Source organism: Argopecten irradians, chromosome 3 (assembly GCF_041381155.1).
Source record: "Argopecten irradians isolate NY chromosome 3, Ai_NY, whole genome shotgun sequence".
Taxonomy (NCBI): Eukaryota; Metazoa; Mollusca; class Bivalvia; order Pectinida; family Pectinidae; genus Argopecten; species Argopecten irradians.
The window spans coordinates 45,135,214-45,154,258 of NC_091136.1; the positions used below are offsets into that span (position 1 = coordinate 45,135,214).

The 19,045-nt window shown below is 37.3% G+C and overlaps 1 protein-coding gene across 6 annotated transcripts in view; it reads left to right on the forward strand.

Annotated features, from left to right (window-relative positions):
• The window catches only part of LOC138318761 (myosin heavy chain, clone 203-like), a 45,748-nt gene that overhangs the window by 5,353 nt on the left and 21,350 nt on the right, over positions 1 to 19,045 (forward strand). For 3 of the 6 annotated variants that reach the window (XM_069261441.1, XM_069261442.1, XM_069261443.1), the window contains exons 6-8: positions 3,771 to 4,013; positions 4,436 to 4,684; positions 5,086 to 5,271. In XM_069261441.1, the coding sequence (XP_069117542.1) occupies positions 3,771 to 4,013; positions 4,436 to 4,684; positions 5,086 to 5,271 (678 nt within the window). Of the gene's footprint in view, positions 1 to 3,770; positions 4,014 to 4,435; positions 4,685 to 5,085; positions 5,272 to 13,678; positions 13,802 to 13,958; positions 15,578 to 19,045 lie in introns of those variants that run through there. The other 3 variants (XM_069261438.1, XM_069261439.1, XM_069261440.1) reach the window with 3 other exon arrangements.

Sequence of the window (19,045 nt, forward strand, 5' to 3'; positions counted from 1 at the left end):
ACATGTTTACAAGGAATTCATGGTTATATTGTAATAATATTCATCCCCATTCAATGTTCCTATAAGATATTTAAGCATTAAATTATATCTTCTTGTGGGATTTATGGTCCTATAGTTCTCCCAAGATTGCAGACAAATTAATCATAAAGCACATTATAATTCAATGCTTATATTTCCTTTTTATGTTATATTTAAGCCAACCTGTAATGTATACTGTCAAGAGGTTTGTTATAACAAAGTGATTTGTTGGTCCCCACAGGTTTGTTATAACAAAGTGATTTGTTGGTCCCCAGAGGTTTGTTATAACAAAGTGATTTGTTGGTCCCCACAGGTTTGTTATAACAAAGTGATTTGTTGGTCCCCAGAGGTTTGTTATAACAAAGTGATTTGTTGGTCCCCAGAGGTTTGTTATAACAAAGTGATTTGTTGGTCCCCAGAGGTTTGTTATAACAAAGTGATTTGTTGGTCCCCACAGGTTTGTTATAACAAAGTGATTTGTTGGTCCCCAGAGGTTTGTTATAACAAAGTGATTTGTTGGTCCCCATAGGTTTTTTTATAACAAAGTGATTTGTTGGTCCCCAGAGGTTTGTTATAACAAAGTGATTTGTTGGTCCCCAGAGGTTTGTTATAACAAAGTGATTTGTTGGTCCCCAGAGGTTTGTTATAACAAAGTGATTTGTTGGTCTCCACAGGTTTGTTATAACAAAGAGATTTGTTGGTCCCCAGAGGTTTGTTATAACAAAGTGATTTGTTGGTCCCCAGAGGTTTGTTATAACAAAGTGATTTGTTGGTCCCCAGAGGTTTGTTATAACAAAGTGATTTGTTGGTCCCCAGAGGTTTGTTATAACAAAGTGATTTGTTGGTCCCCAGAGGTTTGTTATAACAAAGTGATTTGTTGGTCCCCACAGGTTTTGTTATAACAAAGTGATTTGTTGGTCCCCAGGTTTGTTATAACAAAGTGATTTGTTGGTCCCCAGAGGTTTGTTATAACAAAGTGATTTGTTGGTCCCCACAGGTTTGTTATAACAAAGTGATTTGTTGGTCCCCACAGGTTTGTTATAACAAAGTGATTTGTTGGTCCCCAGAGGTTTGTTATAACAAAGTGATTTGTTGGTCCCCACAGGTTTGTTATAACAAAGTGATTTGTTGGTCCCCATAGGTTTGTTATATAACAAAGTGATTTGTTGGTCCCCAAGGTTTTTAACAAAGTGATTTGTTGGTCCCCAAGGTTTTTTTATAACAAAGTGATTTGTTGGTCCCCAGAGGTTTTTTATAACAAAGTGATTTGTTGGTCCCCAGAGGTTTGTTATAACAAAGTGATTTGTTGGTCCCCAGAGGTTTGTTATAACAAAGTGATTTGTTGGTCCCCAGAGGTTTGTTTATAACAAAGTGATTTGTTGGTCCCCAGAGGTTTGTTATAACAAAGTGATTTGTTGGTCCCCATAGGTTTTTTTATATAACAAAGTGATTTGTTGGTCCCCAGAGGTTTGTTATAACAAAGTGATTTGTTGGTCCCCATAGGTTTGTTATAACAAAGTGATTTGTTGGTCCCCAGAGGTTTGTTATAACAAAGTGATTTGTTGGTCCCCATAGGTTTGTTATAACAAAGTGATTTGTTGGTCCCCAGAGGTTTGTTATAACAAAGTGATTTGTTGGTCCCCAGAGGTTTGTTATAACAAAGTGATTTGTTGGTCCCCAGAGGTTTGTTATAACAAAGTGATTTGTTGGTCCCCAGAGGTTTGTTATAACAAAGTGATTTGTTGGTCCCCACAGGTTTGTTATAACAAAGTGATTTGTTGGTCCCCAGAGGTTTTTTTTATAACAAAGTGATTTGTTGGTCCCCAGAGGTTTTTTATAACAAAGTGATTTGTTGGTCCCCACAGGTTTTTTATAACAAAGTGATTTGTTGGTCCCCAGAGGTTTGTTATAACAAAGTGATTTGTTGGTCCCCATAGGTTTGTTATAACAAAGTGATTTGTTGGTCCCCAGAGGTTTTTTTTATAACAAAGTGATTTGTTGGTCCCCAGAGGTTTGTTATAACAAAGTGATTTGTTGGTCCCCAGAGGTTTGTTATAACAAAGAGATTTGTTGGTCCCCAGAGGTTTGTTATAACAAAGTGATTTGTTGGTCCCCAGAGGTTTGTTATAACAAAGTGATTTGTTGGTCCCCAGAGGTTTGTTATAACAAAGTGATTTGTTGGTCCCCAGAGGTTTGTTATAACAAAGTGATTTGTTGGTCCCCAGAGGTTTGTTATAACAAAGTGATTTGTTGGTCCCCACAGGTTTGTTATAACAAAGTGATTTGTTGGTCCCCAGAGGTTTGTTATAACAAAGTGATTTGTTGGTCCCCAGAGGTTTGTTATAACAAAGTGATTTGTTGGTCCCCAGAGGTTTGTTATAACAAAGTGATTTGTTGGTCCCCAGAGGTTTGTTATAACAAAGTGATTTGTTGGTCCCCAGAGGTTTGTTATAACAAAGTGATTTGTTGGTCCCCACAGGTTTGTTATAACAAAGTGATTTGTTGGTCCCCAGAGGTTTGTTATAACAAAGTGATTTGTTGGTCCCCAGAGGTTTTTTATAACAAAGTGATTTGTTGGTCCCCACAGGTTTGTTATAACAAAGTGATTTGTTGGTCCCCAGAGGTTTGTTTAAACAAAGTGATTTGTTGGTCCCCAGAGGTTTTGTTATAACAAAAGTGGAGGTTTGTTATTGATTTGTTGGTCCCCACAGGTTTGTTATAACAAAGTGATTTGTTGGTCCCCAGAGGTTTGTTATAACAAAGTGATTTGTTGGTCCCCAGAGGTTTGTTATAACAAAGTGATTTGTTGGTCCCCACAGGTTTGTTATAACAAAGTGATTTGTTGGTCCCCAGAGGTTTGTTATAACAAAGTGATTTGTTGGTCCCAAGGTTTGTTATAAACAAAGTGATTTGTTGGTCCCCACAGGTTTGTTATAACAAAGTGATTTGTTGGTCCCCAGAGGTTTGTTATAACAAAGTGATTTGTTGGTCCCCACAGGTTTGTTATAACAAAGTGATTTGTTGGTCCCAGAGGTTTGTTATAACAAAGTGATTTGTTGGTCCCCACAGGTTTTTATAACAAAGTGATTTGTTGGTCCCCAGAGGTTTTTATAACAAAGTGATTTGTTGGTCCCACAGGTTTGTTATAACAAAGTGATTTGTTGGTCCCCACAGGTTTGTTATAACAAAGTGATTTGTTGGTCCCCAGAGGTTTGTTATAACAAAGTGATTTGTTGGTCCCCAGAGGTTTGTTATAACAAAGTGATTTGTTGGTCCCCAGAGGTTTGTTATAACAAAGTGATTTGTTGGTCCCCAGAGTTTGTTATAACAAGATGATTTTGTTGGTCCCCATTGGTTTGTTATAACAAAGTGATTTGTTGGTCCCCAGAGGTTTGTTATAACAAAGTGATTTGTTGGTCCCCACAGGTTTGTTATAACAAAGTGATTTGTTGGTCCCCAGAGGTTTGTTATAACAAAGTGATTTGTTGGTCCCCAGAGGTTTGTTATAACAAAGTGATTTGTTGGTCCCCACAGGTTTGTTATAACAAAGTGATTTGTTGGTCCCCAGAGGTTTCTTATAACAAAGTGATTTTGTTGGTCCCCAGAGGTTTATTATAACCATGTTTCACTGTATATGTATTATGGGTAACTTTCTGTTTTGCAATAACATCCTTTTTTTTGAGTTATATTATTCTGATATCTTCTTCAGTTTCAATAATATATATCAGCATTGTTTTTACTTGAATTTACAGTCAATCCAAAATCGACAATGGCAGGGTGATGTGAATAGCATCAAACATGTTTTGTCCACACTGGCTGGAACAAACTCCAGACTGGATGGAGAAATGAAGAGCAACAGACGGGAGGTAGCTTCGGTCATCAAAGATTTGGCCAATGTCCAGATGGCTGTCCAGAGTTTGAAGTCCAACGTCGCAGGAATTCAATCCACAAATTCTGACTTGTTGGAATCTGTTCAGGATCTCCTCAAAACAAAGGTATATTAATATTATCAAATAGCTGCATCTGAAACATAGAAAGATTGCTGCTTAACTTAAATAGGCCAAGTGGACCCACACTGCTCATGCACCTACTGTCGAGTCAATTTATTAGGTCTCTGCAGGGCTTGATATTTGTTAAGAAGACATCACTTAAAATAAGGTGTTGGTGTATCTTAAATAATGGCTAGTGTGTTTGATTCTTATCATTATACAAACATCTGTTTAATGGTGGGGTAATTCTGATGGAAGAATTATTGTATTGCAGGTAAATTTTGTGGGTGGCTTATTTTTGCTATTTTCTAAACACCAGCGTATTCTCCGCAAATATGGTTTTCTAAGTAAACTGCAAATTTTTGATCCCACAATTTTAAAGCGCTATACAGTAGTTATTTATGAAATAATGTTGGATTTAATTTCAGACAAAAATCCCCAGTATTGTACAAATGACCAAAATCTCCACCACCATTTTGAAGTCGCTATCTGCCATAGATAGAAAAGAGAGGATCTTGACATCTAGGATGAAGCAGTTTGGAGATTCTTTATACAGTATAGAGAAGAAAATGCAAACTAAAAACACTGCTAATAGGCTCCAAAAACATGCACTGATTCAGCTGACTCGACGTGTCAAAGATCTGTCCAGGGATATGCAGAGGATTAACAAGCTGGTGGTAAATTTACAGAATATTAGTTCTCATCTTATACCAAAGCTTAACCGGCTACATAAAGCTATAAATAAACAGTAAATTTAAACATGTGTTTCTGGTCTCAGTAATTCAAAAGAAGAAAACACGATACCTGAGGTATTCTTTAGTTAGTCATTGTGCATTCTTAAAGAATTTGGCTGGAGTATTGAAATATAGTTTTGATATCTTTGGTGGCATGCTAGCACTTGTGTAACAGTATTATGAGATGTTATATTTTTTTCAAATGAATTGGAATACAGCCAATGTAACTCTTCACTCTTGGATACAGACAATGTTTTGGAAATGGGATATAACTGAAAACCTCTAGATGAATGTGTGCTCTTTCATTTGATTTCTTACCAAATTTACTTTTTTTTCTTGTACAGATGAATATAAACAAAAAGACACCATCAACAAAAGGGGCTCAGCAAATCGAAGTTGTTCAAAGGAAATTGGTTTTAGCAATAAGCCAGCTACAGACGAGGTTGTCAGGCATAGAGGTACAGATGAAGCGTGGCCAGAGTGCCATTGAAAAGAATTCTGTTAAGACTGCTGCGAACTTAGTTACCAAGGTAAGAACTCCAACTAAAAAAGTTTCAAACCACAGGGTTGACCATAATTGATGATTTTCTAGCTATTAAGTAAACCACCTTAATGCCACATTTAATGTTTGCTCCGTGTTTGAAACACATACTTTATTAATGTCTTAATTCTATGAAACCTTTCGTATACAGTTCCTTGGCATTCTGGATACCACTAAGAGCAAGGAAGATCTTTTTGGTTTATTTGCTTTCAATATATCGATATACCGATATGTATCGGTTTTCGGCAGTGTATCGAATATCGATACACAAACATGCTGTATATCGCTGTATCTTTTTAACAACTCACCCAACTGTTTTTGTTATAGACATAGGAAATTCCAAACAAAAAATATTCTAAAACATCATTCAAGTAACAGCATTTCAATCAAAAGGAAGTGTTTAAAGCAATTGTGTCACCTAGATGGATTAGAAATGCCTTTTCATAACTAAGAATACGAATTGACAGAAATTAATTAACACAGATGTTAAACCGTATCAAATGTTTGGTAGATTTTTTTCCTGTTATAGAATATTTATCAAAATTGTCTTTTATTGTCACAATATTCGAAAATACAACGGTCAACTGAATTTGGAAAAGAGGTCCACTGTATCGTCAATAAGTATCGTGTATTGTTTCGGTGTATTGTCAATACGTATCTATTTTTTTAGACCTTCCAATACCCAGCCCTATGCCCCACATGCTGACGGATAACAACTTGTGCTTTATCCATCAATACAAAATGCTTTATCCGTCAATATGACCACATGAATTTGTTCCATATCTGACGGAACTTTTTCTAACTTGACCCAGAACTTTAACATTCTGGTGAATGAAACGTCATTCAATCCCGCTAAAAATTGACGTTACATTAACCATAATGACGTCATTTTTACGATATCCAAAATCATGTATAGTGGTGTCATCTTTTTCTTGGCTCATAGCAAAGGTATATTGTAAAGTAATTCTTTGATGTTTTTAGAGTATATTTATATTGTTTCATTGATATTACACACTGAATAGAATCACTGACAGGGGCGTAGCTTGCTATATAAAAAAAAGTCCTGGCTTGCACATAAAAATTCCTAGTATGCGTTATTCATAATGCATGGTCTTGAAAAGTAAGAACATCTATGTCGATCTGTCAAGGTCTTGAATGACATAATAAAAAAATAAGCTAAATGTAGATCATTTTTCCAAAATCCCAACCCAGAGGAAATGTACCATCTACTGACATACACTTCTTGGGATGATATAGACAAATAAAAATTCCTGTCAAGATAGGCTTTATGAAGACAAAATTTTGTATACTGTATTTTTCTATGTTTTTTTTTATGCCATATAATATGAGGCGCCATTTTTATATTCATTCACCTTTTTCACATATGTGACAATGACTGACAAAATGGGCCCAGATGAGGAAAAATCACATTTTAATTTTTTCACATTTTATTTACTTTATGGTGTGTAGATCACGTTCACAAATATTACAGTCGTAGGATAAAGCATCCTAAAGAGATATACGACTTTGAATGAGGCAACATTTACATTCTTTACTGACAAAATTAGTGACGTCAAATCATCACGTAATTTATTGGTCTAGATCAAGTTTCCCTGTTTTTTCATCTTGATTATGACCCCTAAAACCAATCTATGGACACTCTTTATACACAGATAAAAATTGATATAAATTGTAACTAATTATCAGACCCCTGAAGTTTCTAAATACATGTAAGTCTTTTTCTACATAAAGATCCTAAGACTTCCAGTAAAATTTACAAATCGATTGATTAGTGAATTAACTAGACTGGGTGGGGTTGGTGTGCTAGGTCCTCACAAACTCTACAAATGTATATAAATCATGTTCGTCCCTTGACAACTCCCTGCACCCTGTACTGTATAAATGTAATCAAAATTATTGTTTTGGTCACACTGATCGGCCGGTATCCGTAGATAGGGGGTAACGCTGGTTTTTGGCCACTTTCCTACATCGGACAACATCAGTCAAAAAATTGTCATACATAAAAGTGAATATCGACCTAACATTCACTTCATTTTTAAGTGTTCCGTTAACTTTACAGTTAGAACAATTTTCTTTAATAGTCATAAAAATTTGATACGACTCTTGTCTTCTAATGATCTAAAACTTCTACAGGATTTAGGCCTCTTTGTTCAAAAGTCATTTGAACTGAGGAAAGCTGGCTTGATAAATGTTTAAGTTATTGCTTTGATTTAATGTGTGTTATATACATGTATGTTTTGCTATCGATCCCTTTTATATGGATGTAAGGAAGCAATAAAGTTGAATTGAATTGAATTAAAATATCTAATGCTAATGCTTTGGTCACAACCCCTTCCGATTAGGCTTTCACTGAATATGTGAAGAATATGTGGCTGATTATGAAATTCTACAGGACACCGGAAAACGGGAATGTAAAACGAGATCGATAATTTTGTTGTGTCGCAAAATTTATTAACTTACAGTTAATTTCACACTTATCATCATCTTCTGAACAATGTAATCAAAATAAACAAAATGTTAATTTTCATAACGCCGGTCGTCCTATGTTTCCCTAAATACCGCCCAGTAGTTGACTTTCACTGCGCCAGACGGCAAAACAGCGAAATGAATCTCCACAGTTATCATATATTATGCAGGAAATCTTGTATATGTTTGGTATTGTTACCTCATCTTAGGCCATCAATATGTATTTTCTTATGGTATTAATGTTTTTAAGAAACCTTTAAATTTTGCTCCGGAAAGGTAGTGGGCCTTTAACTTTGACTGTCTTCTGGTACATCCCCGATGTTTTTTCGGGTACGAGGACTGTGATGCTGTCTGAGAGCCCCAACCACCAGCCGGCCATGTCTAGTAGTGTCCAGCTGGAGACCAGGCAAAAATGACTAAAATTCATGCCGGAGTACATCTAAAGCCTAATCGGAAGGGGTTGTGACCAAAGCATAATGCATTGGTGACAATGATTGGCCGGTATCCGGGGATAGAGGGTAATCTGGAGTACACCGATGGTTTTGCCATTTTTCAGACATCGGACAACACCGATCAACAAATTTGTCACACATCATTTACATATAAAGGAGACCGTGCGGTAATCGTATGGCATCTGTTTCGAAAGAGAATTTTTTGGTGACCGGTGAGGCAGTGAATATCGACCGAACATATAATGCGAATCGGACGATTATCATATGATGTCCGGTCAATAACTGGCCTATTCACCGGACATCGTACGAATATTGCCCGGACAACGGGCGATAGATGTACCAGGCCTGGCCGAATGTCGGGCAGTGTGATTACCACTCAATTCCTGGCCGAATATCAGACGATACTAAACAATGCGTGAAGGTTATGTTGCTGGCTATGAAAATCTACAGGACATCGGAGAGATTTTGACTTCGAGTTAAAACTCTTCGAGCACCTCTTCGGTTATGCCTGAAAGCCTCGGCCACTGGCCGGCCATGTCTGGTTTCCAGCTGGGAACCAGACCAAAATGACTAAAAACTATGCCGGGAGTACATCTTAGGCCTAATCGGAAGGGTTTGTGTCCAAAGCATAAGTACTGAACTATACGGATGTCCACTATAAATACTGTATTACTGTCACATGAATTGTTTCTAGATGTTGACTCGGATGATGTATTCCTTATTATCACTGTTGCAAAGTACTACAAGAAAATGGACATCTTCTTTCTGCACTGATCAGAAACTTAACTTATTCTGGTATAAACTTAAAGATCATCCGCAGGTGTTTGGCTCTCTGTCTACTAGAATACATACGTATACAAGTAAGGAAAACAATATTTATAGAGCTAAACACCTGTGCATGTAGTTCATCTACAGAATTCAATTATCGGCTGATAAAATCTGCATCATTGTCCTCTAAAAATTCTGAAGGAATACGTCTAACACAATTTTCTTGCCTTTATTTGATTCTGTCTTTTAATTTTGCTTGTTACGAGCATTTCCATTGGTTTAAAAATTTACTTTATCAGCCCATACAGGAAAAAAATGCCGTCGCCGTTTGTAACGTCGCTTCTGATTGGCTGAGATGACGGCGTAATAATTTCAAAGATAAAAGAGTCCCAAAATGAATTTTAAATGTTGAAATGATTATCTTTAGTAAATTGAATTATAAGGATTAATTTGAATAGATTTTTTATGTTATGGAGATATAACACAAAAATCTGATTGTACTCTCATCATAAACCGCTTCGCGGTTTATTTAGAGTACACTCAGATTTTTGTGTTATATCTCCATAACATAAAAAATCTATTCAAGTTAATCCTTAACTGTCTTTTAAACAACATCCCGTTGTTTGCATTTTAAGTTTCCGCACTTGTGATATTTTTGCTACATGTATATCAATGTATGCGGTGTAATTTCAGTGACTTTTACAGCTTTTATTTTCGATATTTTATTTTAAATATGTTACGAAATATTGCAAAATATTATTAACTTGTGAAAGAGCAAAGCCTGTGGAATTGTCAGAATATCCTTGGAGAAACAATATTGCTAGATAAGATTAAAAAATGTTAAACTGTCTTAAATTTATTTATAAATATTTTGTCTGGATCCCATGCCTTGTGGCATATTGCAGTTTCAGTCGAATAACTGCATGAACTACTGATTGAGTTAAATAGGTTTTTTTCACTCTTATCTTTGTTCTTTAAAGGTGATAAAAACAGATTTTAAATATGCTATATTTGTGTTGATATTTGTTTATTGTGATGCACTTTATGATTTCCAACAAAAAATACAGGTTGTATTTGACGTAATTTCAATAAAATGTGCTTGAAACGAAGTCCATTATATAAACACCCTTGTCTAGAACGATCGCATCGCTTATCGCCCCTGATATCACCAGGTGGCCGTAGATTCGTGACGTAATCTGAGACCAAGAGCCGGAAAATTCAATGGGACAGTGTTGCGGTATTGGCGATTATAAATATATAAAACAGTCGCGCTACGTGTAGTTGCTATATTGATAAGTGGAAATGTATCCGTATATATAGTATACAATCTATAACATACCCTGATATGATAAAAACGATCGTTTACTCATTCTAATCGTTATATTCTGGGCTATAAAATTGTTATGTTCTTTAGGTCAAAAGTCATTTGACATCGTGTCCGTGTGTCAACTCAGGTTCGAGGAGGTTGCGGTTGACTTTTGTCTGTAAATTAAAACTCTAAACATACACTTTAAAGTTAATATCAACAAGAAGAAATAAAAGTTAACAAGAAAATGGACCAATACAAAAATGACACTACATATGCTACATGTACATACATATAATGCATATTTATAAAAGTAGACCCCGACATCCTTCATACCCTTTCTAAAACCCTATCATACTGCGACAAACGTGCCCCTTTCCCGCCTTATGTATGTATGTACTACATACCTCTATTTCCTATTTTGAAATCCTTCAGAACACCTCACAGAAAGGATTAGGCTTATTTATTTTTTAAAGTTCTGTAATAAGTTTTACGGATTTATTCGATAAAATTTCGGGGCTTTCCGTGTACGAAAATAGAATAACATGTACAGTAGTAATAATGCACGCACGACCGATAGAAAAAAGACGGGAGAAAACATAGATACTAGATACAATGGCCAAATATGCATGACATGTACTCGTGGACAAGATATGCACGTTTAATAGTTCAACTAACACAGGGCCATGAAACAATCTATTTCTTATAAAAGACAAATCATTTACAAGACCGCTTCATTGTATTATCTAACCATGCGCAGTTTTGGAAAATTTCAAAAGTATACGAACAGTCCACAGGGATTTGAGAATTAGCTTGTATCAATATGGACACGCTAGATTGCCTATTGACCATTATGAGACGATTTAGGGGTCTAGATAAAAAAAAATCGGTAAAAATCGTATTCTACATATACGCAAGTGTACAATGAAGAATATAACAGGAAATTAATGAGTACACAAATTGCGGGCGAAATTGGCGAGCATACTATTTACAATGGCTGTGATGAGTTTTACGATGTATTATGATGATTTTAAAGCGTTCTTAACATTGTAATTTTTCGATTTTAAATTACCTGCATTTATATACAATGATAATATTGTGAATGTCGTCATATCATTATGCAACCCTGCTCGATCTGAACATACCGGCTTCACACCATCGGCACATTGTTGTGTAACTCAAAGTACATGTACAAAGAAATGTAATAATGAATTAATGGTCTTGCTAAGACTTATACACATTTTTTTTAATTCATGCAGTAGAATCTCTAAAAGGAAGTATGAAAACTGTGCAGGAGGACACTTTGTTTTTTCTTTTAATCATGCGCGTATGTTTGTAACAGATGATTTTTTTCCCATCAAAACGTAGGTCTAAGGAGGTGGGCTGCAATAATTGTCCATTTTCACTACAATCTTATTTTGCACATAAAATTACCAGTATGTATATCAAAATTCCCCGGTTAATTTTATGTGTAAACTATAAATTACATACATGCACAGTCGTATTACTCCAGGGTGGACTGAATAGGAAAGTAATACTTATTCATTCGTGAAAAATGACCTTATATTTAACCCCTTGCATGATACTCCACATGATACATGTACTCGACATCATTTACATATAATGACGTCATTTTATAGGTTATGACGTCAATAATGTGTCATTATGTATGGGATAAATCACGCTACCCAATAAGTTAGAATATAACATATTTTTCTCCGTGTGTAAGACCTAAGACCTGTGGCTAAAATCCACATGCATGTTGACAGTTCCGCGATCGGCACACCGGCTTCTGCTAGTTGATTGTCTCAGATGACGTCACAACTCATCGGAACTCAAGGGAGGTAAGTCATAGAAAAAAATCTGTCGTCAAAAAGATGTGAAGATTGATTTTATTAATTTTACTATTTAGAGACAAAATATAAGCAAATATCAAGCTGATATATGTTTTAATAGGACATACAAATGTTTCTAGCGTATTATCTCATTTTCCATGTCCCTTCTGTTTTTATCACCTTTAATTGTCATCTCTACTAATGAAGAGAAAAACAATCTCGATATTTTTTTTTAATGTGCTCTTCACAGCTATATTTATTCATTTTATCTATATTTTGCTAGAAAGTATCTACATGTATATACTGATCCCCCGACACTCACCGGTCTACCCTTCATATTATGTATTGATATTGTACAGGTAGTTAAATTTACACATAAAATACGGGTTTAATCAAATGTCGTTTATCGAAAGTTTCTGCCAACATACATGGTGATGTCGGTAAAAAATGTGCTTAACTTTATAACGTCATTTATTCTGACGTCATAATCGCCGCATCTGGGCCCCATTTTGTCAGTCGCCGTCACATATATATGTATATTTTGATTTTTGCATATGTAAAACAATCCATAACGTAAGGAAGTTATGTCCAGTCTACTATCCTCATATCCCCTAAGAGTCACTCAAGAGACATGTAGGCCTTATATCATGAGATTTTGATACTTGCAAATGGAATAGAAGCCAGTAAAACATTAACGCATACTTATCAAGTTCATGTACAGGTAGAAAACGGACCTATTCATTTGATTTTAATAACTCAAGTTTAGCGATACCAATCATTACCAAATATCATTTTTGGGGCTAAACAATTCCTTAAAATCATTTTCTGTCGGGGAGCTTGGCCCCCCTGAACACCCAACCAGGGCACTGCCCAGGACCCGCTGGGAGCCTAGGCGGCCCCAGACCCTTGGCGTTGGGCTTGCACATGTAAAAGACTAGCTACGCCACTTCCCATGGAAGTAAAAAGTAACTGGTACACTCTCATTCGGTTTGGTGAATGAATCTTTTCCTCCGCATCAAAGAAGCGTCTTGCTTCGAATCGAAACCAAGTAAAAAGCGTCTTGCTTTGAATCGAAACCAAGTAAATAACTGGCAATTTACTCTCATTTTGAATGTCATAATGGTTGCAGGATAAACAGAATACACGGTTAGTATTTTACAAAACAAGTTTCATTTTGGTGCTCGACACAGATACTCGCCATGTATTCTCTATATGTTTTGTATATATATAATACATGATAGGTATATAGCCACCTGTGATGTTTGTTTAAATTTTAGTGTGATAGTTAAAGGGTACATTAATCTAAAATCAATTCTAAAAAATAAATGAAAAAACCCAACAAAATTATAATATAAACAAAATCAATTAATCATTGTTCAGATTCTTTTCCTTATTAAAACGATTTAAAAAAAAAAAAATTCTACTGAAGCTGGTTCTTCAACCACGACTATACCAAAGTAAGATTCAACTACATGTAAATATGTAAATAAAGTCAATGATGGTATTAGATATGGTTTAAATACTTTTTTTAATTCCAATGTTTACCAGTCTACAAACCTGTTAAAAACATCCATCAAAGCACTGAAGTCCGACATGAAGGAACTCAAGAAAAAAAGTAAAGACAGAGAAAGAAAATTGGATAAACTACACGAGGAGATGTCTGAAGCTGTCGTAAGTATTGTGTTATCACATTCAACAAGCATTCATAATCATTAATTGGAAAACCATGTCACCCATGAAATTTTTCAGTTATTTTTTTCATGTCTTGTTCTAATATCAGGTACATGATCTAAATGTTGTACCCCTTAATCATATTGATTTTTTGTAGAAAGGAAAGCTCAAACCTAAGGTTAAGTGTCCAATGGGAACATCGAGGAAAGGAAATAAGTGTATTGGTCTAAAACCTTCAATATGGAAAAAAGGAAGGCCAGGAAGGAGAAAGCCTGGACAAAAGAGGCCAGGAAGAAGAAGGCCCGGACAAAGGAAGCCAGGAAAGAGGAGGCCCGGAAAGAGGAGGCCAGGAAAGAGGAAGCCCGGACGAAGGAGGCCAGGAAGGAAGAGGCCTGACGAAGGAAGCCAGGAAGGAGGAGGCCTGGAAGGAGGAGGCCCGGACAAAGGAGGCCAGGAAGGAATAGGCCTGGAAGGAAGCAAGGAAAGAGAAGGCCTGGAAGGAGGCCAGGAAGGAAGAGGCCTGGAAGGAAGGGAGGAAGGAGGAGGCCTGGAAGGAGGAGGCCCGGAAAAAGGAGGCAAGGAAGGAAGAGACCAGGTAGGAGGCCAGGAAAGAAGAGGCCTGGACAAAGGAGGCCAGGAAAGAGGAGGCCTGGAAAAAGGAGGCCTGGACAAAGGAGGCAAGGAAGGAGGAGGCCAGGAAGGAGGAGGCCAAGTAGGAGGAGGCATGGACAGAGGAGGCCAGGAAGGAGGAGGCCTGGAAGGAGGAGGCCCGGACAAAGGAGGCAAGAAAGGAAGAGACCAGGTAGGAGGCCAGGAAAGGGGAGGCCTGGACGAAGGAGGCCAGGAAGGAGGAGGCAAGGTAGGAGGAGGCCAGGTAGGAGGAGGCCTGGAAAGAGGAGGCCAGGAAAGAGGAGGCCAGGAAAGAGGAAGCCTGGACGAATAAGGCCTGGAAGGAGGAGGCCAGGAAAGAGGAGGCCAGGAAAGAGGAGGCCTGGACGAAGGAGGCCAGGAAGGAGGAGGAGGCCAGGTAGGAGGAGGCCAGGAAGGAGGAGGCCAGGAAGGAGGAGGCCTGGAAAGAGGAGGCCAGGAAAGATGAGGCCTGGACAAAGGAGGCCTGGAAGGAGGAGGAGGCCAGGTAGGAGGAGGCCAGGAAGGAGGAGGCCAGGAAGGAGGATGCCAGGTAGTAGGAAGCCTGGAAAGAGGAGGCAAGGTAGGAGGAGGCCAGGAAAGAGGAGGCCAGGAAGGAGGAGGCCTGGAAAGAGGAGGTCTGGAAGGAGGAGGCCAGGAAGGAGGAGGCCAGGAAGGAGGAGACCAGGAAGGAGGAAACCAGGTAGGAGGAGGCCTGGAAAGAGGATGTCAGGAAAGAGAAGGCCTGGAAGGAGGAGGCAAGGTAAGAGGAGGTCTGGAAGGAGGAGGCCAGGAAGGAGGAGGCCAGGAAGGAGGAGACCAGGAAGGAGGAGACCAGGTAGGAGGAGGCCTGGAAAGAGGATGTCAGGAAAGAGAAGGCCTGGAAGGAGGAGGCAAGGTAAGAGGAGGCCTGGAAAGAGGAGGCCAGGAAAGAGGAGGCCAAGCAGAAGGAGGTCAGGAAGGAGGAGGCCAGGAAAGAGGAGGCCAGGAAAGAAGGAGGCCAGGTAGGAGGAGGCCAGGTAGGAGGAGGCAAGGTAGAAGGAGGCAAGGTAGAAGGAGGCCAGGAAGGAAGAGGCCAGGTAAAAGGAGGCCAGGAAGGAGGAGGCCAGGAAATAGGAGGCCAGGAAAGAGGAGGCCAGGTAGAAGGAGGCCAGGTAGAAGTAGGCCAGGAAGGAGACATCATAGAAGGAGGCCTGCCAGGAAACATAGGAGGAAGCCTCGTAGGCGACATCATAGAAGGAGGCCTGCCAGGAAACATAGGAGTAAGCCTCGTAGACGACATCATAGAAAACCAAGAAAACAGTCAAAGGAAAAACCTCAAAGTAAGAAATAGTGATTATTGTTACCTTGACTATTACTTTATTTTCATTTATTTTTCACAAATAGTAAGCAGTTCATCTATGATCCCTGATCTGCAGGTCGACTGTCCATTATTTGTAACATTTCTAGGTAAGTCTCAGTTGATCTATTGTGACCATTTTTTCCCTGTCATAAGCAATTATGTTATCAACAAAGACTTGTTTTTGGCCATGTATAACTACCTCTTATTCAAAGATATAACCTGAAAGTGAATAGTTGGGCGAAGAAAACCAATATAAATGCTTTCTTTGGCCTTCCAAAAGTCCTTACATATCAAAACGATGGTCAATTTCTGCTTACATTCACCAGTTAGAACACTGCGTAGATACATGTATGTCAGTACGGACATAGCCGGCTAGGAAGACGTTTTAGGATTCCTATAGTATAAATTAATTTCTTCGTTTGCAGAGTAATTTGACGGGAAATTTTACTTTTCTATTTCATTAAAAATTATACTGGATATATATTAAGGATGTATTTTTCTGAGGTTTCAGTCCTGTTGAAGTCTTGTTTCAAGATAAATCAAAGAAGTTATAAGATTTTCAAATAAAATTAATCAATATCTGTAGCAAGTTGCCAGTTGCATATTTTGTCAAAAAATTAAATTTCTATTTGTAGTAGATTTTTTTATACAGGGATTTTAAGAAATGACCCATTTTGCAGCCATTTTGAAATTGTGTCTTTTTTCGCTTTGAGTAGAGCCACAGTTTTACCATTTTTTACCGAAATTGTTTTTACTTAAATCATCACTGCGGCAGTATTTTTAGCTGTATCGAGTTAATTTTTGCTGTAAATCTTTACTAGGTTTGTGGTTATTAAAATATTGAGCATTAAGGCAGCTCCATACTTTTGGGAAAACCCATGTCATTTTTTTCTAACAGGTCTTATTTTCTTGCATTTATCATGTAGATTTCAAATCTGTAAAGATAAATGGGTGTTCTCGAACTACTTTTTGAGATATTTGAGCTTGAAATATACCATTCATGCAAATTTGCTGACCGAAAATAGAAAAATTCATAAAATTATGTTTTCTATAATATTAGGGTGAATGTAGTCTCGATCCTGTTGATTTTTTGTCCTAAATTTCTTACGATAGAACAATATAACAAAAACTATTTTATTTTTACAAATGCTTACTAATTTTTGTTATTTCCCAGGACCGTTTCTATACGTAATTATCATGTTTTGCCATATTTTCGCCCGTAAAAAATCAATGAATAGGCCAAAAAGGAAATGAAAACCCATGTCAATTTCACAATATTTGTATATGATATGCCCAAGGTAATATGTTTTTCAAATATCATATAAAAACACGGGGTCCTCGATAAAAATTTCACAATTTTGTAAGCTTGAAGTTTGTAACTCGAAACCCTACCCCCATTTCATCCAGTGCTAAGATGGGTTATATTTGACTATTTTTTGAAAATCATGCCGCAAAAAACATTCCACATCAGTTCATATGTTTTTGTGATATCATATCTGGTTTATGTCTGTTTGTTTTTATGATTTTCTCCAAATTGTGTGTTTAAAGGAAATACGTATGCGATTTTTTTTAAGAATTCCGGAATTTCGGTCCGGCCGGGTCCCCTCTTATGATTTATAGCGACGAACGGCACTTCCGGTGTTTAAAAATCCATTCCCATTTACGACAGGGACCGCAAAAACCTCAGAGATACCATATAATTTTCACTTCACTGCTTTTATTTGAATTGTTTTATGATTTTAAACATTTAATAATCTATGTAGAAAATTTTCACCTATTGAAAAAATATCCAAGTGTGATGTCGTGGCGTATCGGAAACCATTCTAGAATTTAAACCAACCTCCGCAACTTCCGGTATAGCGTCATATGAATTGGCGCGATTTTCAAAAGTATGGACCTACCTTAATGTGTGAAATGATACACTTTTGTCACTTTATTTTTACATTTAATGGTTATTTGAGCACTTTTATTTTTTACTCTTAAATACTGAAATATAACAAATATTCAAATGGAACAAAAAAGTAAGCACACAGACCCTCCATTTTTCTGCCTGATTTAGAAAGAACAGCCCTTTCCCTGTTAATATGCAAAATATTAACAAAAGTTTAATACCAGAACTTTTTCTATAAATGGTCAAATTTGGCAAAAATGCCAGAAAATGATGCAATTTGTAGCTCAAAATTAAGGGGTAGGGGTAGTATATGTTGTTATTCTGAGAAAAAACTATTAGTCTTATATGTTGTTATTCTGAGAAAAAACTATTAGTCTTATTAATCAAAACTGGTATATTTTTAAAGAAGACAACTAGAAAATAAATTCTACAAACATTTATACATATCAAACAAATCATTAGGAAATTATGGCTTTAATTTCTTGTGTATATGGTCAAAACGGCTAAATTCCAATAAAATCCAACATTTTATCAACTAGGTATCATTAAGTGACAATAGCTCAAAAACGAGCACACGGACAAATGTTTTTTCTTCCATTTTTAGCCCACCATCATCAGATGGTGGGCTATTCATCAGAGGGGGGCTATTCAAATCGCCCTGCGTCCGTGGTCAGTGGTCCGTCGTCCGTCCGTAAACAATGCTTGTTATCACTATTTCTTAAAAAGACTGCAGGGATTTTGTTCAAACTTCACATGGAGGTTACCCTTGGTCCCTAGTTGTGCCATACAGATTTTGAGGCTGATCGGAAAAACAAGATGGCCGCTAGGCAGCCATCTTTGATTTTGGCAGTTGAAGTTTGTTATCATTATTTCTTGTGAACTACTGAAGGGATTTTGTTCAAACTTCACATGGAGGTTCCCTTACCCTTGGTCCCTAGTTGTGCATATTGCATTTTTGGATCAATCGGTCAACAAGATGGCCGCCAGGCAGCCATCTTGGATTTTGTTATTCAAAGTTTGTTATCCCTATTTCTCAAAAAGTATTGAAGAGATCTGTCTCAAAATTCATATATAGGTTCCCCAAGGGACCTAGTTGTGCATATTGTGATTTGGGACCAATCGGTCAACAAGATTGCTGCCAGGCAGCCATCTTGGATTTTGATATTCAAAGTTTGTTATCGCTATTTCTCAGAAAGTACTGAAGGGATCTGTCTCAAATTTCATATTTAGGTTCCCCTAGGGACCTAGTTGTGCATATTGCATTTTGGGACCGATTGATCAACAAGATGGCCGCCAAGGAGTCATTTTGGATTTTGATAGTTGAAGTTTGTTACCGCTATTTCTCAAAAGGTACTGAAGCGATCTATCTCACATTTTATATGTA